This window comes from Notamacropus eugenii, chromosome 3 (genome assembly GCF_028372415.1).
Source record: "Notamacropus eugenii isolate mMacEug1 chromosome 3, mMacEug1.pri_v2, whole genome shotgun sequence".
NCBI lineage: Eukaryota > Metazoa > Chordata > Mammalia > Diprotodontia > Macropodidae > Notamacropus > Notamacropus eugenii.
This window is the reverse complement of record NC_092874.1, coordinates 111,804,675-111,827,938: the sequence shown is the minus strand read 5'-3', so window position 1 is coordinate 111,827,938 and position 23,264 is coordinate 111,804,675. Positions and strand designations below refer to the sequence as shown.

Sequence of the window (23,264 nt, the reverse complement as noted above, 5' to 3'; positions counted from 1 at the left end):
CTTAAAACTCAACATGTCTAAAACTGAATTTATTATCTTTCTCCTTAAACCCTCTGCACCTCCAGCAGAACTTCTCTGTTACTATAGAGGGCAACACCATCATTCCAAGCCCTCAGGCTTACAATGAAAGTGTCATCCTGAACTCTTCATTATCTCTCACCCTCCATATCCAATCTGTTGCAAAGGCTTGTCAGTTTTACATTCACAATATCTCTCGAATTTGCTCCCTGCTCTCCTCTAACACTGATATCACTCTGGTGCACGCCCTCTTCACTTCACTCCTGGACTAGTGCAATAACTTTCTTGTAGGTCTAATTGTCTCACCTCTCCTCACTGCAATCCATCCTCCATTCAGCCACCAAAGTGATTTTCCTAAAGACTAGGTCTGACCATATCAATTCCCCTACTTCAGTGGCTCCCTATTACCCTCAGAATGAAATATGAAATCCATTCTTCGTTGTTCATAACCTTTCATAATCTACTCTTCTATCGTTCCAGTATTCATACATCTCGCTCCCCAACATGCACTCTTTGATCCAATGACACAGGCTTCCTTACTCTCCCACAAACAAGATACCCCATTTCTCAGCTCTAGGATTCTTTCTTGCTGTCTCTCATGCCTAGAAAGTTCTCTCTTCATCTCTACCTACTGATTTCCCTGGTTTCCTTTAAGTCCCAACTAAAATCCCATTTTGTACAGGAAGTCTTTTCTAATCCCTCTTAATTTTAATGCTTTTATTCTCTTAATTATTTCCTGTTTAGCCTATATATGACTTGTTTGTATATATTTGTTTGCTTTTTGTCTCCACCATTAGACTGTTAGCTCCTGGAGGCAGGAGATAGCTTTTGCTTCTTTTTGTGTACTGGGATACAGTAGGCACTTAATAAATGTTTACTGATTGACTAACTACTAATCACCTTCATTGCTCAATGATACATTACTAGCTAAACCACCGTTCTGATATTTCTGGCTGTTTTTCACAGGGTTTGTAAGGTGAAGGGGACTGTGAGGGAAGTTATCTCATCTTTCTGATCATGACTATCTCCTTTCTCACACAACCCACATTCCTAAACTTGCCATCCTTTCTCAAACCCTTAACATCCAGGAAATTCTCAAATTTCCCTCCTTGACTCTGTAAACAGCACTGGACTTTCTGAAGTTTGGAGCCCTTCATGTACAGCCTACTAGGACTCCTTTAATTTTTCCCATGAAGGAACAGAATCTCTTCAGCTTGTTTTCCCTTTTGTCAGTTCTCTCTCTACATGCTCCACTTTCCCAACATGTCAAAGACTCAGTATTTATTTCAATTCCATTTTACTTTAAAATTACAATGCTAAACTAAATCAATTGGTTTTCACAAACTAGTGATGCATGAAGAATTTTTATTGAATCCAAATGGAAGAGGTGTAAATAATTTTGAATGATTTAAAAGCATTTCTTTCCTATGAGATAGTTACAAGATTCTCTTCAGAGCAAGCGCTAGCACTCCGTCTCTATATCTACTGGACATAGCAGGCCCTAGAGTCACAATGAAACAAAACCTGTGACACCATTTTGAGATTTCTGAGAGTGAAACATCAGCAGGAATCAAGGGGCCATGTGGTATCTTCAAAGATACCTCCATTCTCTCTGGTTGGTCTAGTTGGGGGAGGCCCAGTGAAAGATCCCCTAGGGCTGAGAATTCTCATCAACCACACAATCTTTTCTTTGTTGGTTTGCTTCTCCCCTAATTACAAATAATCTATGAATCTTTTTCCCTTAAGACAATGAACAAAACAGTACAGTTAAAGAAAAAAAAGATAAAAGTTACAGCAACCACACAAAGTCCCATTCAGATAAAAGAAAGACAGACCACATCTCCATTCAAAGGTCTGAAACCATTCAGGGATTGCCAAATAGGCTCAAAGGTAACATTCAATATCAGTAAGAAGGAGGAAAAGGAGGAAGAAAAAAGAGAAAAAATCCTTAAGAGACAGAGAAGACAGAGAAGAATTAGCATTTTTTGTTCAGAAAGAAGGGAACATTAGACTCCAAGTCATTCTCTATTTTATGTACATATTTTGACCCTGCTTTATAATTTTTACTAGCATGTAAATATTTGATGATTCCCTTATTTCTCATTATTTTCTACTCTCTTGATGCCCAAATACCCCTCCTCCCAGCAAAACATACACAGACACAGAAGGAACAGAAGAAATCAGACAACCAATATTGCCTGCCTCCATTTTGTGACAACACAAACCTATGATTTTTTTCAATCTATTTGATTTTTTTTAAAAAAAAAAAACAGCATTTTCTCACCATTTAGCTTTAAAATTTTTATTTCTCCTGTCCACCTCCTTCCTACTCCCTTTAATTGCAGTCCTGAAATGAGACATAGCAATCTGAATTTGGAATTTTACTGCCACCTAGAGGGCTTTCCCCAAACGACAATGGAAATATGAATCTTTAGCGCCTAGGAAAGTACAAAAGGAGGCTGAGAGAAAAGGATAGAAAAATAAAGAGAAGTCGGGTTGATTGTACACTTGACAAATCCAAATGTATCTGACCTATTTTTCCTCTATGACAATAGAAATATCAGATATTTAAGAAGAGTAAAGCATTTCAGAGGGAGAATAAGGGGGAAAAGTCACACTGGAAATATCAGAATAAAGCCATGCACAGAAGAGGTGCCTATTCATTAGAGGATGCATAGCCAACCTGTTTTTAAAAGGGGGATGAAGAAAAAAAAGCAGAGTAGGTTATTTTCCATTAACTGACAGCTATCACCTTCAGGCAATCAGTGAGTATACCCCCTTTATAGTTAAGCTAGACCACTGGCTTGATCTCTCCCTAATCACTGGAACCCCAGCCAAGTGTCCTCAGGTTGACTCATTGGGGCCCATTAGGATTCCTGCCAATGTTTTCTCTAATTTAAAAAAAAAAATGTGAGCGAATGCTCATGCTACATCAACAGTGGCTTAAGAAGCATACATGATCAGTTTAGTGTTGTAATCAAATAAAACACAATAAAATCACTCTAACATAGATGATATTATGCAGAATCCTTATTTTGCTTCATGGTAATTAAACACAGCTATCATTTTACACAGCCAAATCAGACATTTCTTGGACTGACTGGAGAGAAGAAAGGGTAGAACTGGGCATGGCAGGAAATTGACCAAAAGTGCCTGGCTCTGAAATCCAGGAAGACGCAGCTGAATGGGGTTCCCTGCTTCTCTCTCAGGGCACACATGTGTCCAAGGATTCAGGAAGGTAGTAACAGCTAGCCAGGGAGGAAGACTGGAACAGAAGCTGACTTCTAATATTCACCTCCTGGAGGAAAGAGGACTGGGGACGCTTGACTCTGGGATCAGGGAGCCCAAGGGAAATTTTGTGACTGCTCCCAGAATACCTAATAGAAAAAGAATCCCAAAAGCCTAGATCCCCCCTGGAATATGTATCCAAGAGATGTCCAGATGGGACCACAGAACAGCTTCCTTCTTGCCTCAGTTGCCCTATCACTTCTCTTACACCCCCAACCTCCCACCAGCAACTGCTGACATGGAATTAAGGACCAAACATTCTACTCCCTTCCCCCTACATCGTCTATTCTCTTCTTCCTGTTCCCTCTCTATGGCTACCTATACAAGTAGGCTCAATTGGCTAAGGTTATCAGGTACACCTCCTACTCTATTCTCCTGTCTTCCCTCCTTTCCCACTCTCTCCAACCCCCACCACAAAAAAAGAAAAAGAAAACAACTCCACTACTTGTTCAAACAATTAAAGATTCCTTTGGTTTAAAAAGCAAACACTGCTAGAAAGATTAAGTGTTGTGTGTCTGTGTTAGAAAAGTAGCAGTGAGTGGTGAGGTTCACATACTTCAGTGGCAGCCCCTAGGAGTAAGTGGTTTTGGGAGCTCAGTGCCACAGGTACTTCTTCTTTCCAATGTTCATTGCCCAAATTCCAAAGCCTTCTGGACTATGAACATAACCTGGCAGGTAAAAAAAGAACCAAGGGAGCCTGGGGAATCTCCTAAGAGATGAAATCAGGATAAACTGGGTTCCCTAAAGAGGTGTGTGATAATGGATTTTGATGTGAGCAACTTAGTGGGACCCATGAGCATTGCCCACTCTGCTAACTGTCCAGATTTTTTTAAAAGCGGTCTTAGAATGAAAGATTTAGAGTTGGAAAAGATCTTGGAGTTCACTGAGTCCAAATCCCATATTTTAGGGATAAGGAAACAGGCTCTAAGAGATTAAGTAACTTGCTCAGTGTCTCACAGCTAATAAGTATCTGAAGCAGAGATCAAACCCAAAGGTATCTGACTCCAAATCCAATGTTCTAACCACTACTCCATATTTGATGCTCATCAGGTTAAGAGACCTTATAAATTTAGTATGATGTCTGTCTGTCCCTGCCTGTATGTCAAGCCCATATCATCAGGAGACTAAAGCCTCAAAGAGAGAAATGTACATACTTTCCCTGAAACCACAGTCCTCTACTTCTGGTAGTACTACCTGTTTAGGCTGTTTAATTTCATTACACTCCAACCTCCCCCTCAGTTTACCTAACTAATGGGATTATAATGCCAGAGGAAGGCCCCTTGATTATGTGGTTCAAGGAAAAAACAGCTTGCTTGCTACATGTACTGTTTCTTTTGTTGCCAATATGTGGTGATTCTCTAAGGGCTAGGTTACAAGGTTTAGACATACGGCTTATAAGCAACCTCCTTGACATCAGATGAGCCACATGAAAACAAGACAACTCTCTCATTCTTCTCACCTCTAACATTTCATATAACTCTCATTCTGATTTCTGACTACTTAGTGACATGCATACATCATTTTTCCATTTCCTGTAGGATGATATGTAAGTGATCTTGTCACATGAGTTTCCTTGGCCTTCCTTTTTAGCTTCTCTTAAAGCTCTCAGATGGGTGACAGAATGTGTTAGGAAGGGAGGACCAGTCTATTCTTGCTTCATCGTTTACAGGAACTCAAGTAAATCTCTTAATAGGTTTGTCTATTGTTCTGCTGGCCAGGAAAGCAGGGAGCCAAGGCCAGTTATTAGGTAATTCAGGCAAAGACAGCCTTTCTACAGGGATTTTCCAGATAATTCACAATGCTCAGTCTGTGCCTTGACCTAGTAGAAAACGAAGACCAAGGATGCTACTCTTTGAGAAAGTCCATCTTTATTTTTCCTTTGGCTTTTTCCCACTTCCCATGGTCTTAGATTGCATTCTTTTCACTCAGATTCAAAGAACATCCAAACACATTGTGGGTTCTTGGGGGAAAGAAGTATTGACCCTTCTCAAAGCACAAATTTTGTAAATGAAATACAAAGAAAGTGATTCATGTACCTAAAATGAAAAAAAAAAAAGAACTTTTGCTTTTTCCTTAAATGATTCCACCCCATCCCACCCCACTTTAGTAATGCTTATATAATTTCAAGGTCATTAAGGGAGTGAATTTCAGTTTTCCATCACAGTCATGTCTTTGTTACTTAGTTTGATGTTTAGGGAATTTCCAGATCAGGCAAAGACATAATTAAATGGAAATATGAAAGTGAGTTCCAAAGCTGAATATGAATGATCTTTAGATTATCCACTTATATGTTCATTCACATAGAGCTATGTAAAAACAGCAATTATAATACCTTTATATGTGACCTTTATTCCTAAACTGCCATAATGATACAATTATCTTTCTATCTTCCCCCAGTACCCCACTGCCACTAAGTCTGGTTTGTACAAAATATGAGTATGGGTATTAGTAGCATTTTTCAGATTATACCATAACACTATATTTTAGAGAGATTTTATTTCAAGAGTACAGCCTTGTGGAGTCTGAGTAGTTGTTCCCCGTAAATCCCTACTCTCATGCATAATTACAGTGTGACAGTGACCCTGGGTTTTCAAGTTTTATGCCAACAGAGCACAAGCTTTGATGCTTTACAATGCTAGAAAGGCTTTGAGTACGGTGCTAGCAACAGATGACATCTACTTTTCAAGGACCAGTCTAGTCAAGTACAGAGAGACTCAGCATGAATAGATTGCCCAATTAACGATGAATTCCTTGGCCATTGAAATCTATGAAACAATAATTCAAAACTATTCTGAGTCTTATGTGGCCCCCTTCTACTTTTGCACTGATAGTGGTAGAATGATGGAAAATGAGGCAGAGGGCATTAAGTATCACACCATTTTTAGAAAAATCTATCAATGTCAACTTAACCACTGGTGCTCCACTTATGAAGCTGTTGACCAACTAAGGAATGGATGCACAACTGGGGGAATTGAATCTTACCCACCTCGACATTTTAACTACATTTTAAATAAAACCAGAAGACAGAAAGAAATTGCAGTAAAATTGAAGGATAGCTCATAGGTTCTCCTTGGAAAGTCAAATAAAGGAACTGAAATATTTAATGGTATTATTCATCCAAAGGCAATAAGAAATACCATTTGTTGGACATTTGATCATCTTGAATTTGTGGAACATTTGATTATCACTGTAGTACTTGAGACAAGTATTTACCAAAAAAAAAAAAAAGTAAAGACTTCAGAAAAGTCTCATGCTTCCTCATTATGAATAACTTCCTTTGAGAACTGCATATGCCACTATACAGGAATAGTAAATGTACCTGTGATTTCATTAATATGGGGAACTCTCACATGAAGAAATTCCCTCTACCAGTCAGGTGGGCATCTTTTCTACAATTTACAGTCTTAGAGAGTTGCCTAGGGCACTGAGAAGTTAAATGACTTGCCCAGGGTCACACAGCCTGTATGGATCAGGGGCAGGACTTAGACGTAGTGGGTCTAAGAGGCTGTTTCTCTATGTATTATGCCACACTGCCTCTCTGAGTATGACTAATTTCACAGAACTATCCTTAATTTGCTGCTTGTATACAGCCATACTAACAACTTGCTGTAGCTAATATCAAAATCAGTAGAAAGTTAAAAGAATAAAAATGAGAAAAAGACATGGCATGCAATCAAACCAACTTCAGACTGACCTAATTAAATAAGTTATTGTTGCAAAAAATGGGAAATGGATGGAGGAAAGGATATCAACTCTGAACAAAACACTTTCATTTAGAAATTTAACTGACATACATCAGCATAAATCAACAATGGAAAGACCAGAAGAATCAAAACATATTTTTGTCAGCAAACACTTGATTTGTCATCCACAGAGTTATGACAGCCAAAGACAAAACAGTTTAGGATATAAAGTCATTTGTAAATCTTATAGAGAAGGATATTGGAAGATTATGGGCAGCATTACTTTATAAAACAGTGTGTGTTCATCCTTCATTGCCAAAGAAGACCATCAGAGAAATAATGACATGACTTGCACTTGACTTTGTTTTGAGTGAGGGAGGGTGACCTGTGAAGGTCACCAGCCTCACTTCTCCTCCAGAGCCATCTGAATCCAGTGATCAGATATTCATCAGGATGACAGGAGATGACCCAGGATGAGGAAATTAGGGTTAAGTGACTTGTCTAAGGTCACACAGCTAGTGAGTGTCAAGTGTCTGAGATGAGATTTGAACTCAGGTCCTCCTGACTTCTGCACTGGTGCTCTATCCACTGTACCACCTAGCTGCCCCTTATGAAATACAGTAAGAAATGGTGAAAGGGAAAAAACAGCTTAAAGAATGCTTAGTAAGACCCCCTAATTAAGCTATTTACCATAAAAGCCTTTAGGGATGAAACTGGAAAGATGAAACAACAAACATGAAAAGACCTGCAAGGATTTTTATAAAATTCTTTTCAGCATTAAGGATAGGGAACTCCCAACATTTGGATACAAATACCATAGTTCTCATTATGGTTATAGAAAAAGAGGAAATGACAATGAAGAAAGCAAGGATGGGAAAAGCAGATGGAGTGGGCCAAGGATATACAAGGAAGATACCTGTAGGGCATTTGGTCTTGGATCATTTTTCAACCACATGACTAACGCTATGGAATTCACCGATTTTCACAGTATGGCTTGGCACATATAGGAGTACCAATTCTGGCTCTGCCGCTAATTTACCACAGGACTTCAACCCAGTTGTGCAAGTGTTCTATGCCTCTCTATCCCAGTTAGGACTATAGTACTGATCCATTTAATTGAATTGGGAAGGACTGGGAAGAAGACAGAATAAGAATATTCTTAAAGGAATTTGCAAATATAAACAGGCTAAATTGTTATTACATGCTTGGCTAAACAAAGATGGTAACAACAGCTGGGAGGAGGCAGGAAGAAAAGACGAAAAAGAAGATTGAAGTCAGCTCAGCTGCATTTTGCCAGTCTAAGTGATTAGCCAAGAAGATTTGTCGCTGGAGGGACAAGTATCTCAGAGAAACAGATGCACAGTTATCTCTATCCTGTCAGCAGTGATTTCATCTTTGAGACACATTTCAGTAAAACTTGCATTCCACTAAGAAGATTAACTTCCTAGCTCTTATCTGATTGCCATGTTCAAAGGGCATTTCACAACCAAACTGGAGCCAAATTGGCTCTGTTCATGGTAAGATACCTGATACCTTTGCAATGAACATGGTTATTTTTTTTTTCCATTAGGATCAATTCTTCATCAAATAGACTGAAAATAGACAGGGATGAATCAGGAAAAGAAGGAAAGAATAAAGTTAAAGCTTTTGGGGAGAGAACAAGAAGGGTAGAGGACATCTTCTTGGTACATGGTTTGGTGGTTTGCAAAAAATTTTCTCTATAGATGCCAATTTGTCACCTAAAGATATTTACAGGGTACATTTTAAGTGTTACTCTTTGCCAAAAACAATCAGGCAGAGAGTACAAGTAACAGAATCATTACTTGATCTCAGTTCCAAGCATGGGTTTTTTTAAGGAGGAAAAGGAAGGGAGCTAATGAGAAAAGAAGCATATGTGTGAAATTGAAAGGTCTAAGCCCCTACTTTTGGGTGCTATTTTAAATGGTTCTTCAAAAGCTCATCCTTATTTACAAATTTGGAGTGGGATTTGATAAAGAAACTATGACCAACAATGTATGTACCATTGCCTATCTATAATCCCCCAAATCCCCAAGGAAGGGGGAGATGCAAAAAAATGCACTTTGGACATTTCATCCAATGGGATGAATCCATATAATAGCACATTCTTCAAGAAAAAGGTAGAATATCATGATGGTCTATTCAGCTGCTTGTCTCTAAACTGCTCAAGATGGATGGAAGATGAAAGGAAAAGTTTCTTCTATGATAAGTGATTGGGACAGGATTTGGTAAGGAAGGTAGAATTTTACAAATGGTAATTTCCAAATTTTCTCCTTTTTTCATTTTCTACTCCTAGCCCCCACCTAAAAATTCACGTGTCCACAAAAATGATAATTTAAGTACATAAGATAGCAATTATAGCCAAAAAAGACAAATAATCCATAAGTATGAAGCACCTATTACATACTAGGCAGAGAATAAGCCGAAGACAACCAAGATAATGATATGCATTCTCTCTATATATTATCCAAATTGCATTTAAACTAATTTGCTAATCAAAGCATTCTTTCTTCACTGCTATCGGATCTTAAGGGTAGAAATCTGGGCTCAACTCAGCCTGTCCCTTAGAGAGAGGCACCTACACAATTCATTCCAATAAGTTTTGGTTAAGCCTTTTCTGTGTGCCAGACATGATTTTAGACATGAGGACGTCATGACAACAATGATTCAGTCCCTCTTCTCAAAGACATCATACTCTGTTGTGGATGAACTATACATGCACACAGATAAGTAAATAAATAGACATTCAAAGTAATTTGGGGGTAGAAAGGGTATAATGGGGGGAGGGGGATTAGTATAAATCTCTTACGGGACAAGGCACTTGAACTTGGTCTGGGAGGAATTTTCAGAGAGAGAAATGAGGTGAGAGAGCATCACAACCATGAGAAACAGTTTGTGCAAAGTTACCAAGAGAGGAGAGGGAATACTGCTATTTAGGGGACAGCAAATAGGTCACCATTATAAGTGGTCACATGCTAAGCTCAGCCCTTGACTACAGCAGTTCTTGCTACATTGAAGTTAAAACTTTGCACCAACCCTAGCTTTCATCAGAATGCTTGATATTTTTAATTTAATCAGGAAGCCCATGTTTTACCATGTGTTAGTTCATACATGTGGTCATACAGATTTTGGACAAATGACTGTCTTGCCTTGCCTTCTCAGTAGCCCAATGCTTGGTGAGAAATTCAGTTCTGCTTTCCTGGGGCAACTGGGTGGTACAGTGCATAGAGTGCCACTTAGGAAGTTAGGAAGGCCTGAGTTCAAATCTGATCTCAGAAACATACTATTGGTGTAACCTTGGGCAAGACACATAAACTCTGACTTTATTTCCTCATTGGTAAAATGGAGATAATAATAGCACTTACCTCTTATGATTCTTGTAAGGATCATATTTATAAAGGACTCACAAATTCCTGGCACATAGGAAGTGCTATATAAATGCTAGCTTTGATTCTCATTCCTAGTCTTCCTTTTGCACTTCTACGCATATGACCAAATGCCACAAAGACATTTCAGAGTTTTTTAAAAAGATTAATTTTGGAATTCTTTATGAAACCACTGAATCCTAAAGCTCAAAATGTTTATTCAGGTTCAAAGATTATACAGATCTTCCCAAGGTTATATAGACCATTTATCTGCTTACACAATAATTCATGATTTTTAAAATATTGACTCATATTTAGGAGTTGGAAGGGACCTTAGAAATCACCTAATTCGAGTCACTTTTTTTTGAGAGTAAGTCCTTCTATCTCACTCAGTATGTACTCATAGGCCTGACATCACTGCTGATCATCACAGAAGCTTTATTTATTTCTGACCTGGGCTGGTTTGTCCTTCATTATGCAATCCAATGCCTATGCTGGGGGCTCATTATATTGGTGTCAAATTCAGCATGGAAACTGATCAGCTTTTGCTCTATTACAACTCCATACTCTTCAACTCAAGCAATCAATGAGCCTCAGCCTCCCCAGCAGTTTAGAGACTACAGATGTGCACTACCACATGTGGCTCAAGCCACTCATTTTACAGAGGAGGAGATGAGACTCAGAGAGCTGTGGAACTTTTCTAGGGTCACACAGCATACAGCTCCAGAAATAGAAACAAGGTCTCTTGATCCCCTAGTTCTGTAGCTCTTTCTACCACATAATCCCATCTATGTGCATCTGTTCTGTACTCTTAAAGATAGTCGGGAAATAGATGCCACAAGGTCCTTTGGTAACCAACCAATTGTCATGTTTCAACAGTGGGAATTTCTCCTTCACATGTAATCTAAGTCTTGTCTACCACAATTTAAGTCTATTCCACACTTGGATATTCTGCAGATATGAGTCTGTTGATTAGTGATAATCTGCATATATGTGACTTCAGAGTCACATAAAGAGCAGTGACTCTAGTCTTTCCCTATACAGCCCAATCTAAGGCTATATCCTCCATATGACCATCTCCAGTCTTGCTTCTCCAAAATCACTGATGAGCTCTCCCTTCTCTAAACCTTCTCTAATGTGCCTCAAGGCACCTTACTTGTGTCTCTCTCATGTACTTACCACACTGCTTGATATTATTATTGTTTGTGTAGTATTCCTTCCATCAGACTGAAAGCATCTCTAAGGCTGGGACTACATCCTTTTGCATTATCAATAGTCCCTAACACAATGAATGAGTCTTACACTAACTTTTATACAAATCTGGACTTTTCATATATTTGCCAACATGTAAACATGAAACTTGGAGGCGTACAAAGCAGATACGACCTGAGACATTTATTAGCTGTGTTATGCTAGACAAGTCAGTTAAGCTCTGTCTCAGCTTTCTCAGTTACAAAATGGGGTAACAATAGCATTTACTTTCCATGGTTGTTCTGATGCTTGATCAAATGAAATAACACTTATAAAATGCTCAGTCCAGTATCTGGCACACAGCAGGCCTTTAATAAATTCTTCTTTCTTTCCATGATCAAAATAGTATTGTATTGTCTTCTGTGGTTCTCCATGTCCCTAACTTGGTACGTCTGTACTATAGAGACAACGCACTTCAGAGTACTGGCTATGGAATGAGAGGGGTGGAGTTCAAACCCCAACTCTGACCCTTATTACCTGTGGGGCCCTAAACAAATCATTTAACCTCTTTAGGCTTCAGTTTCCTTATCAGGGAAGGGAAAACGCTGGATTTGTCAGACTCAAGTCCCTTCCAAACTAGACTTATGATCATAAGATCTTTGAGGCTACTGAAAAACTTTTTCTTCTGAGATAAGAAAGTAGCTAGATGGGAATTATTTACATTTACTAAAGAAACTTGCTTTCCTGGAGGATTTGCTCAAGAATTTCTCTAGAAATCGTAATTTGTTCTAATATACTTAAGTATTTCTCTTTAGATAGTGATCTATTTGATGATGACAATAAGGAGAAAAATAAAAGGTGAAGGAGGAGAAAGGACCCAGAAAGGAAGCTTAAGTTTCAAGAGCCAATAAAAGATAAATCAGAAATCAGGATAAAGTCTTTCTGAAAGAAAAGAATATTCCAGTGGGAATATGGGAGTCGTATACAAATACAGAAGCATAAGACCTATGTTATACAGCAAGTCCCAGCTTTGAATAGAAGGTACAATGACTATCCCTTCCTGAGAACGGGTAACAATCAGGATTAGATTAGTGTGGCAAGTAAAAAGTACAGTAGACAGAGTATGGGATTTGAAGTCAGGAAATTCTGCTTTAGGCATTTGCTGGCTTGTGACACCTGGCAAATCATTTGACCTTTCTCAGGTTCAGTTTTCTTGTCTATAAAATGGGAATAAGAGCACCAACCTCACAGAGCTGCTTTACAATACTGGATGGATAAGATAATATGGATAAAGCATTTAAATCTCAAAGTGACACATAAATGTTAGGTGTCACCATTAAGATCCATAGAAAAACCATGAACGGGGATATTACATTAAGAGGAAGTATCTGAACATGTAGAAGGCTGATATGATAACAGATATTCATGTCATGCTTTCAGGGCTGCAAGGCACTTTACATACATGATCTCATTTGAACATCACAAAAGCCCTATGAAATAGGTACTGCAAGTATTATTATTATTATAGGTTTACCAATAAAGAAATGGAGACCCAGAGAGATTAAGTGATATGTCCACATTCACAAAGTTAAAAAGTGTCCAAAGTGGCATTTGAACCCAAACAAGATCAGCTCTGGTCATTTCTCCAGACTCTCTAATCCACAGACTAAATTCATGGAATTCTAAAATTTCAAATGTGAAAGAAAGGTTAGAGGTCATCTCCCCCAATCCCTACATCTTACCGAGACAAAGACAGAAGCCCAGGGATAGTTAAATGGCTTGTCTATGGTCATCTAGTTAGTGTCAGAGGTAGGTCTGGGATGAATGTCCCTATTTCAAATCTAGGACCATGCCACTAAGCCAAAACAGTGTTTTAGTTGCTTGGCTTCAATTTCTGTAGCTATGACTGCTCTACCACCATTTTGAATTAAAGTTCATGCTGAACCTAAGTTAAGAGAGAAATCTATGAAGTCATCAACCTCTTCCTGACTTTCCTTGTATTACCAACATCAATCCTACCAAGACCCCTTGCAGAGGAATAATTAAAATGAAATCTCTTTTTGCCTCAAGGGTGTGAGAATACTATCTGTGCCAAGGTAATAATTAGTTTTAGACTTTCCTCCTCTTTTTTTCCCCTCTCTCCCTTTTGGCACAATGGGATCATTTGGAGTCTTCTTTTACTTATGATGCATGATCTTGTCTCACCAGCTGACACCAGGGCATCCAGCAGCATACTGTGATGTATAGGAGTAAATGGCAGTTCACTGATATTGCAGCAAGGTCCTCTTCTGACCATTACTGGAGTGTACCCTAGGCCTTGTGTGTAGTCTCAGTGTCTAGAGCTATGCTCGCTTCAAAGTATTATCTATGTACCCTTCCATAACCTAGGGAGAACTAGAGACCAACCCAAAAGTAACATATTGGGGTGAGTCTATAGGAACCATGGAGGTGAAGCAATCTGCTTAGAATTCAATAGTAAGTGATCCTGACTGTAAGATGTACCTCAACCCTACTCTTGCTCTAAGAGAATGCCATGAATGAACAAATATAAATGGAATGGATTTATTCACTATTTATTTATTTATTCATTATTCATTTATTCATTAATATCATGCTCTAACCAACCAAGATAATTTCCCTGTTATATAAAGACCCAGATCCACAGGCCTAGAGAACTTGAAAAAAATAAAGTACTTCTGGGTTAAATGAGAATGGTAACAAAAATGACAAACCCTAGGACTATACTTCCTCATCCTTTAAATCAAGCAAATGAATCCTAATCATCAACTGATAAGCATAGGAAGGCCTGGGAAAGTTTTTGCAGACAAATAAGTTTGAAGGATACAGAATATCATTGAGCCCAACCATATGTAAAACTATGATCAGTTTGAACAAGATTCAGATGGGCAGAAGTTCTTTTTGGAGTTCCGACTGGGCCTCAACCTTCCTTCATTTCACTTGGAGAAAAATGTGTTAAATCTAATGTGTTAGAAAGTTCAGAGGATTATTCTCAACACCGGATAGGATACAAAATACAACTAAGTCATAATCCCTCTTTGCATCATCATCATCCTCCTCCTCTTCCTCCTCATCAATAGTATAGTCATCTTAATAGCTAGCACTTTAAGATTTGTAAGAATCTTTACATATTTGATCTCATTTGATCCCCACAATAACACTGTAGGGCAGATGCTGTTACTATGTCCATTTTACAGATAAAGAAATTGAGACTGTGTGATATTAAGATTTTAAATACTACTTTGCTTCATTAAGGCTTAATCAATTTATTACATATTAGTTTTTCTCCATTGGTGTGTGCCTCAGAATTCCTTAAACTTACAGCTGTTAGTTCCCTATTTAGCCACCCTCTACCCAGCCGGCTCAGGAATTTCTAGCCAAAAATTCTGATTAATCAGAAATCAGTAATGTGTAAACTACAAGATCCCTGTTCTCTCTCAGAAACTGCGAGACTGGACTTTCAAAGGGATGCTAGTCCACCATGTGATAAACCGATGTGATAAAGCTGCAGTTAGTGACCTTGACACTGACTAATCAGAAGTGAGATGTACCTTTGCTATGCCAGATTCATAGCACTGTCTATTTGGGGGTTCCTCTGTATGACTTTTTCAGAGCTGTCTTGACTGACAGATGCATTCTTGGTTACTGAGGAGCCTTGGGCTCCATTCATTGGCAATTGCTAGCTTTTCTAATAAATGAATCATAGACAGAACTTTGTTGTCTCAGTTTACCATTTCGATAGCTGAGAAAAGTTAAGCGACCTAACAAGGTCATAGAGCTAGTAAGTACATGGAGCTTATAGTCTAGTCCCAAGATAAGGGATAAAAACACAACTCTATAATACAGAATATGACATAAATCTATGAAAGGGTGCAAAGCCAAGTTCCAATATGATATGAATGAGAAATTAATTACTAATGGGTTAATCATTGAAGGTATCACTCAAGAGGTGGCATTTAAGTTGGGTTTTAAGGGTTAGACGGATATTCAATAAACAAAAATAGAGAGAAGGAAGATGTTCCAGGCATAGGGACAGAGTGAGCAGAGGAAAACAGACAGAAGAGTGAAGGATATGATCCCAGTGTACTGGAAAAAATGATGGTAGAGAATGATCCATTTTGTCTTAAGCATTGAATGGAATGGAGTAATATGTGAAAGAGGTGGAAAGGTAAGATGACAGCAGGTTACAGAAAGCCTTAAATTCCAGTCAAAGGAAACTAAATTGATTCAAGAGGTAACAGGATGCTATTAAAGATTTTTGAACTAAGTTTTGGAGGACACTTGGGGGCTAGAGGAAGTGAAAATAGAAGACTTGTAAGATAGGATTATTGCAAAAGTTCAGGTGGGTAATATTGGGGGCCTGTACTATGGCTATGGCTATAGTCATCCAATGGTTATGGCCAGATGAATACAGAAGAGAGTGCACATAAAAGGCATTTTGTGGGGTTCTTAGCCTTTTCTCTGTGTCATGGATCCCTTTGGCTGTCTGGAGAAGCTATGAACCTTTAGAATGTTTTTGAATGTATAAAAAAAATGCATAAGATTACAAAGGAAACCAATTACATTGAAAATGAAGTTATTAAAATGTAAAAACAACACAAATTCACAGATCCCAGGTAAGGATACCCCCCCCACCACCATATGAACAGGTAGAGCTTTTAGAGCTTGGTAACCAATGAGATTACATATGTGAGGGAAAGGAAAGGGTAAATGATAAACATGTTCCTTTAGTAATGTGCTGTGCTATCTTAAAGTTGAGGTATTTTATGCTCCACTTGTATCCTACTTGCTGTAAATTAAGCCAACCCCCTTCCCCATGGCATTTAGCAGAATATCTATAGATATTTAAACATAAATGATTTGGACATTGATTATAGATTTAAAGGTGAATGTACCTCCAATGTCTCCTACAACTTTCTTTTCATTTTACAGATGAGGAAATTGAGGCCCAAATGACTTGAAGCAAGGTAGTAGGAAGTATGGCACACTTGACAATAGGTGCATGAATAACCCTCCTATTATAGAAAGAGCAGGTTCAGAAGAAAAGGTAAAAGTAAAGCTTGGGAGATGCTGATTTTCATGTGCTGGTAAAACTTTTAGGCACAGAGGTGGATTTGGAGCTGAGAAGTAGGCAGAGCAAGAGAAAGAGATTTAGAAGTTACTGCAAGGCATGTTGGCTGAAGATATTGGAATGAATGAAATGGCCAAGGGGGAGACTGAAGAGAAGTTCAAGTACACACCCAAGAGAGTCTAAGTCACACTTAATTCACATTTAAACTACCTGAAAATGAGGAAAAGTAGGTAAGGAGAACAAAGTGATGGTCAGCATCGCAGGAGAGGGGCTGACATGTAATTTCATTTGACACAGGGAACTCCTACATGAGGGGGCTTCTTCTACCAAAGCAAGGGCACCTTCTCTGCAAGGTACAGTCTTAAAGAGTCGCCTAGAAAACTGAAAGACTAAGTGTCTTGCCTGAATAACACAGCCAGTATGTATCAGAGACAGGACTTAAACCCAGGTCTTTCTGACTTGGAGTCTAATTCTCTAATCATTATACCATACTATCACTATGTCATACAGAAAGAAGCTAAAAATGACCCCGACAGTCAGAATATCCACAAACACATACACAGAGATAGATAGATGGATAGATAAATAGATAGATGGGGGAAGGATGGGAAGGGATTGAGAAGGGGGAATAAAAGGAGGGTCATTTCCCACTGGTTGACTATGAATCCAAGTGATAGCAATGGCCAGGACACATTCCAAACAAGACACAGAAAACCCTTACGGTAGCATGTGTGAGTGGCTGAAGTCTTTCTTCTCAGAGACCTCAAAGTGTGGTGACATTTTTCCCAGCCCACTATCACTCAGCATGCGTTTTCGGAGAGCAGGGTTCCACCAATCTGACATCCTTGGGGGAGAAAAGGATACCAGTCACTTCTTCAAAATTAGCTTCTAGTCTGTAACACTTAATTTGTTCTCCCTCTAGCCCCAAGGCTAGGTAATTTAGCCTAGGCTAGAAACCAATGTATTGAAATCAGAAGCAACCAATGAAATAGATTCCTTCTTCTTCCCCTCCTCTCTTCCCCTTCTCCCTCCCTCCTTCCTTCCTTTCTTTTTTCCTTCTTTCTTTCTTTCCTTCCTTCCTTCCTTTCTTCTTTCCTTCCTTCCTCTTATTCCTATCACGATCCTAGCTGCCATCCTAATAAATATGTCACCCTGCTCTTCTTTATAAGTATCTGGGGTGAAATAGACTCCTCCCTCTTTCCCTCCTCTCTCCTCCCCTTCCCTCCTTTTCTCCCTCCTTCCTTCCTTTCTTCTTTTATTCCTATCACTATCCTAGCTACCCTCTTAATAAATTTCTCATCCTATTCTTCTTTCCTGGGACCCTTACTTCACTGTATCCCTGAGAAAGGATGTCATCTCTGCCTCATTCCCTTTTCTCTTCTTCGTTGCACCATGTCTAAAGCTGGTTTACCAAAAGAAATGTGTACTTTCCTGGCCAGACTAAGTTATCCCTATATGCATTACCCTGCCCCTCTTGGTCCTTGAAGTTGTCAAACTCAAAGCCATAACTGTCACAGATGCTAGCCAACATGGCAAGTTTTCCTCACTGAGCTCACCTGTAAAGAAGCGCTCACTCACCCAGAAGCTTGCTCCACCACCAGATCAGGCATCCCTGGAGGTGTCCCTGCTTGCTGTGATACCACCATGTCTGGATCCAGGATAAAAATCTCATCTTGTGAAATTTCCATCACAAAGTGCAAATGTTCCTAGGGAATATTATTATCGTTGTGGATGTTAAAATGACAAAATGGATATTTATGTGGTGCCTTCAAGTTTGCAGAGTATTTCTTCACACATTGTCTTGTTTCAGCCTCACAACAACTCTATATAGAAAGTACTATAGATACTATTTTCATTTTCCAGTTGAAGAAAGTGAGGCAGTGAAACTAAGTGACTCTCCCATAATCACATAGCTACTAAGTGTCTCCAGCAGATCTTCTTGACTCTAGCAGGGAAGAAAACCTGGTCTATCAGAGTGGATGTGGAGTGTCCCAGAACTACCATGTGGATTAGAACATAAAAAAACTACCTTGGAATAGGCAGGTAGAGTTCTGGGCCTGAAATCAAAAAGACTCATCTTTCTGAATTCAAATCTGGCCCCAAGACACTGTGTGACCCTGGGCAAGTCACTTAACCCTGTTTGCCTTAGCTCCTCATCTGTAAAATGATCTGGAGAAGGAAATGAAAAACCACTCCAATATCTTTACAAAGAAAACCCCAAATGGGATCACAAAGAGTTGGACATGACTGAAACAACTTAACAGCAAAGGACCTTGGAGAAACCACTAAGAAATAGGAGTGACGGACCTGTAGTAAATCAAATAGTCATTTAGGTCATAGCCTATCTGAACTCTGAGTCCAGAAGGACCTTGGCTAGGGTTCTGGAGCTAAAGCTGGTCTTTTCCATCAGGAATGGCACTGAGGATATGGACAAGACATGATCACCCTGGGCCTCTGTAGGTACAGAGTAATAGGTTTGTACTGGAACCTCTCCTGAGCCTTTGGCCTACTCATTGCTAGAGGAGTATAGTAGGGTAAAGAGATTGAGGGATCATGAAAGAGTAAAGGTTCCATCCCCTTCAGAATCTCTTAGGGAACCACAAGTGGCATCATCTATTCCAAATATCTCCTGATTAGTTCAATTCATCTTACAGTGATGGACTGAAAGAATAAAGAATTATTCTGGAAATTTGATTCTTCCACAAGGGCTGTCACAAAAAGGGAACACAATTAGGGTTTTACTACTCTAAAGACAGTCTGGATCACCACTCCCTGGACTTAATTACAATTGGACAGAACTTGTACAGAATCTATAGCAAAGGAATCCCTGTCTCACTGAACTAAACTTTAAAGTCTAACCCATGAGAAGCCAAGGGGCTAAAAGCTCCATTAATAGTGATCAGGCTCTGACTGTTTGTAATATTGGTTTTTCATTAAGTTTCCTTAAGAATCTATGGTTACCAATGACCTGGGGGATGATAGATAGATGATGATGATGATATTCTTTTGCTTTGGCAACAAAATACCTTAGGAGAAAGTGGAAGGTGACAGGAAAGCATTAAGTTACATGAAGCTACTGAAGATGTTCATAAAAGCTAAAAACCTAGTGACTTTTAACAGATCTGCAAGACTAATCTCCAAAGGTATTAGTGGTTCACAGTCCTAACTGGTAGGTCATTTCAGAGCCTCTGCAGTTTTTCAGTACACGCTATAGGAAGAGATAATAAAAATTTATTTACAGACAAGGCGTTGTCATTTGTACACTGAGGGAAACTCACCTGAGCTCTGTCTATTCGATAAAAGCGATCTGCAGAAGTAGCTAGGAGAGAAACAGAAAATGAAGAGCCACATTACAAGGGAATAAGCCTACAGTTAGCAGACTCATACTGCTTCAGAAACCGAGAGAAAACGCATTTGGAGTGAGGCTCTCACACAGTCTAGTTTGAGGGTTCTCCACCCCGGGGAAGGAATTCTCAGGTGCTGCAAATATTTGGAGAGGTTAAGCCAAGGCCTTGCTCTTATAGCTAGAACAAAACAAAGAAGGGGGACTCTTTAAGCCTGAAACTCTAGGGTCATTTTTACTGAGGCCTGGAAACATCCATGCTTCAAGAGCTATATGAAAACACTGGAGTAAGTACTCCCTCTAGGAGAGTGGTGCAGTGCATGGAGTGCTAGATTTGGAGTGAGAAAGACCTGAGTTCAAATCTTGCCTCATAGACTTTCTAGCTGTATGTCTCTTGGTAAGTCACTTCAGCCCTCTCTTAACCTTCTTTTATCTATTAAACAAAGATAATAATGGGGTTAGGATCCTACTCCATAAGATTGTTGTGAGAATAAAATGAGATAATATATGCAAAATGTGTTGTAAGCCTTATTTCACTGTATAAATGGTAATGTTACCACTATCCCTCATACTGTGAGATTTTTGTCTGTATCTTCCAATAAATCTTTCACAGGGAACCTACCTAAATAGACTGAAGACCTTCCTTTAGACGGGCCAGCATTGTAAGGCACAAATGTCAAAGGACATTGAACTAGGGTTTGTTCAATGACAGACAATGTCACAGGATGAGGGTTTCTAGAAGTTGCAATATAGCCTTTTGGTTAGTTACTCCATTTACTAAAGTGAATAACAGCCCTCCTCATTTGCATTTCTTTCTAAGTGGGCCTTAAGCATTACCACTACAATTCATGCAGCCAGAGGGAAGTACTCAAGATCCTGCCTTCAGTATGACTCATTAACAACCAATATAGTTTTATCTGTTACTAGAGCAGAAACCCACATAATGAAACGGACATGATGAAACTTTTAATCCAGTAGAACTGGTTTCTGTGTTAAAACTAAATGCCCATATCAGTATCCGACATTCATTTTTTTCTCAGTTTATATGCAAAGTAGCCTGGCTGGCATAAGAATACATAACACATTTCTCTAATATACTAATTTGTTCTTCTGTGACAGGCTAACACATTACCAAGGGTCCAGGAACATGCTATGCCTTCTTTCACCTTACCCTTTCCCAGCTCAGGCCTTGACAAGTCGGAGGATTTAACTCCATCTGTTAAGGATGTTATTCTGAAGGAAGGGAATTGTTTTGAATAAAATTAATTTCTTAGTCAAGGAGAGTCAGATATCCCATATGGGCAGGACCTATATACTCTAGTTTGAAAGACACCCAAGAAGTAATAATATGAACAATACTTAGGCATTTCTATGAGTTTTAAGATTTTTAATGTGCTTTCCGTACAACATATCATCTGCTACTCAGAATATCCCTATGAGGGAGGTGCTGTTATTATTATCAATATTATCGTTATTCCAATTTTTCAGATGAAGAAATTGAAACTCGGAGATGATGAGTGAATTGTCTGAGGTCCCATAACTTTTAAGCATCTGAGGTTAGATTTAACTCAGCCATTCCTGATTCCAAGCCCTGAAATGCATCCACTGCACCAGTGGTGTCAAACTTGAAGATGACTGGTATAAACAGTCATGAAACTCCCAAGTGAACCAAAGCATTTGTAATTGGAAAACATTTAAAAATATTTTAAAAAAATACAACATACAGGATGCTAATTTGTATTTTCTAAGTCAATATGTGGCCCAGATGGATCTCTTTTTCTATTTGAGTTTGACACTCCTATACCGCACCAAGTTATTCCCATGAATGTAGAGCTTGTGCAATATTACCACTCCCTCCTCACATATGTCCATTCTTACTCTCACCCATAGACCCAGACTATAGTCATGAGATCTGTTGAAAAAAAAAACCTTAAGCATTGTTCTTCAAGGAAACAACTTTTAGAAGCTGTATACCAGTTCCTGAATTGCTTCTTATAGAACTCCTCTTCTGGAATAGTCTTCAGAGACACCTTACAAGCTTCATAAAATTGGTCTCCTTTGTTTTATACTCACACCTCATACAGTCACATGTATTCATTTACAACTAATCTCGGTTGCATGCACAGTCTCCTTTATCAGTATGATACATTCTTCCCAGATATGTGCACATACATCATGAGCACATATGTACACAGAGGGAGACATAAAAAGAAAGAGACTAGAAAAGCTAGTGCTTGGATTTTCCTGAATCCTGCAGACCCATCCCATCACACTAGGTTTCCACCTGAAAACTTGGGATTGGTTAGTTCTCCATACTAAGCTCAGTTTTCTTAGCTATCAAAGATCACCACTTTTATTTTAATCATGTAAATAGTGTTTTATTGCTACCAAACATTTTGCATATGCTATCCCCACTGAGTTTTGAAATAGCTTCATGTTGTAGGTAAGGTAAAAAGCTCATAATTATTACCCAGATGAGAAAACTGAGGTTCAGAGAGGCTTGTCCAAAGCCACACAGCTAGTCAGGGGCTTCTCTGGGCCTCTGACCCAGGTCTTCTGGCTTCAGATCCCATAATCCTTCCACAATGCTAGATGAATAGACAGAGCTAAATATCCCCATGCCAGTGTGCCACCAATTCACTCCCTCTTTGTCATCTTCCAGATTCTCTTGGACTTCTCTAAACCACAGCCTGCACAACAGATTCCCATCCTATCCCTTCATTTATGTTTTATCTGCCTTTTTGTTTGTTTGCTAATCAATCAATAAGCATTTATGCAAGCCTATTATGTGCAAGGTTTTGTGGGAAACATTAAGAGATACAAAATCCTGCCTTGGAAGGTAGATTGGCTTGTCCTGGCAGTCAGAGAGCTAGCCAGCTTCAAGCAGGAAGCCAGAATGTTCAAGTACAGACTCCAACACATCCTGGATGTGTGATCCGAGGCACAGCAGGTAGCCTGTCAATCCCAGACTATAAACTGAAGGACAAGTTCAAATTTCGATTGCTAGAAGGAGTTTTCTCACCATGAGATGCCATCACCAATTAAATCACAAATCAGGATACACATACACACATATTAATACTCTGTATCTTAAAAGTGTTGGTCTTCTTCAGCAACAATCTTAATGATGCCCCTTTTTCTAGCACTGTCTCTTTTCAGAAATCCCCTCCTCCCTCCTCTAGATTCCTCTTCCTTAAGTGTAGGGGGGAGGATGAGAAAAGGAGATGGTGAATAATAAACTCTCTATTAATCGTGAACAGCTCTTTAGC

At 39.0% G+C, this 23,264-nt stretch overlaps 1 protein-coding gene across 1 annotated transcript in view; it reads right to left on the bottom strand.

The window, feature by feature from the left end:
• Nucleotides 1-23,264, bottom strand: part of DGKI (diacylglycerol kinase iota) — a 552,077-nt gene that overhangs the window by 74,302 nt on the left and 454,511 nt on the right. The window contains exons 25-27 of the mRNA XM_072652615.1: nt 19,931-19,971; nt 18,231-18,358; nt 17,374-17,496 (exon numbers count right to left, since the gene is read on the bottom strand). Coding sequence (XP_072508716.1) covers nt 17,374-17,496; nt 18,231-18,358; nt 19,931-19,971 — 292 coding nt within the window. The remainder of the gene's footprint in view (nt 1-17,373; nt 17,497-18,230; nt 18,359-19,930; nt 19,972-23,264) is intronic.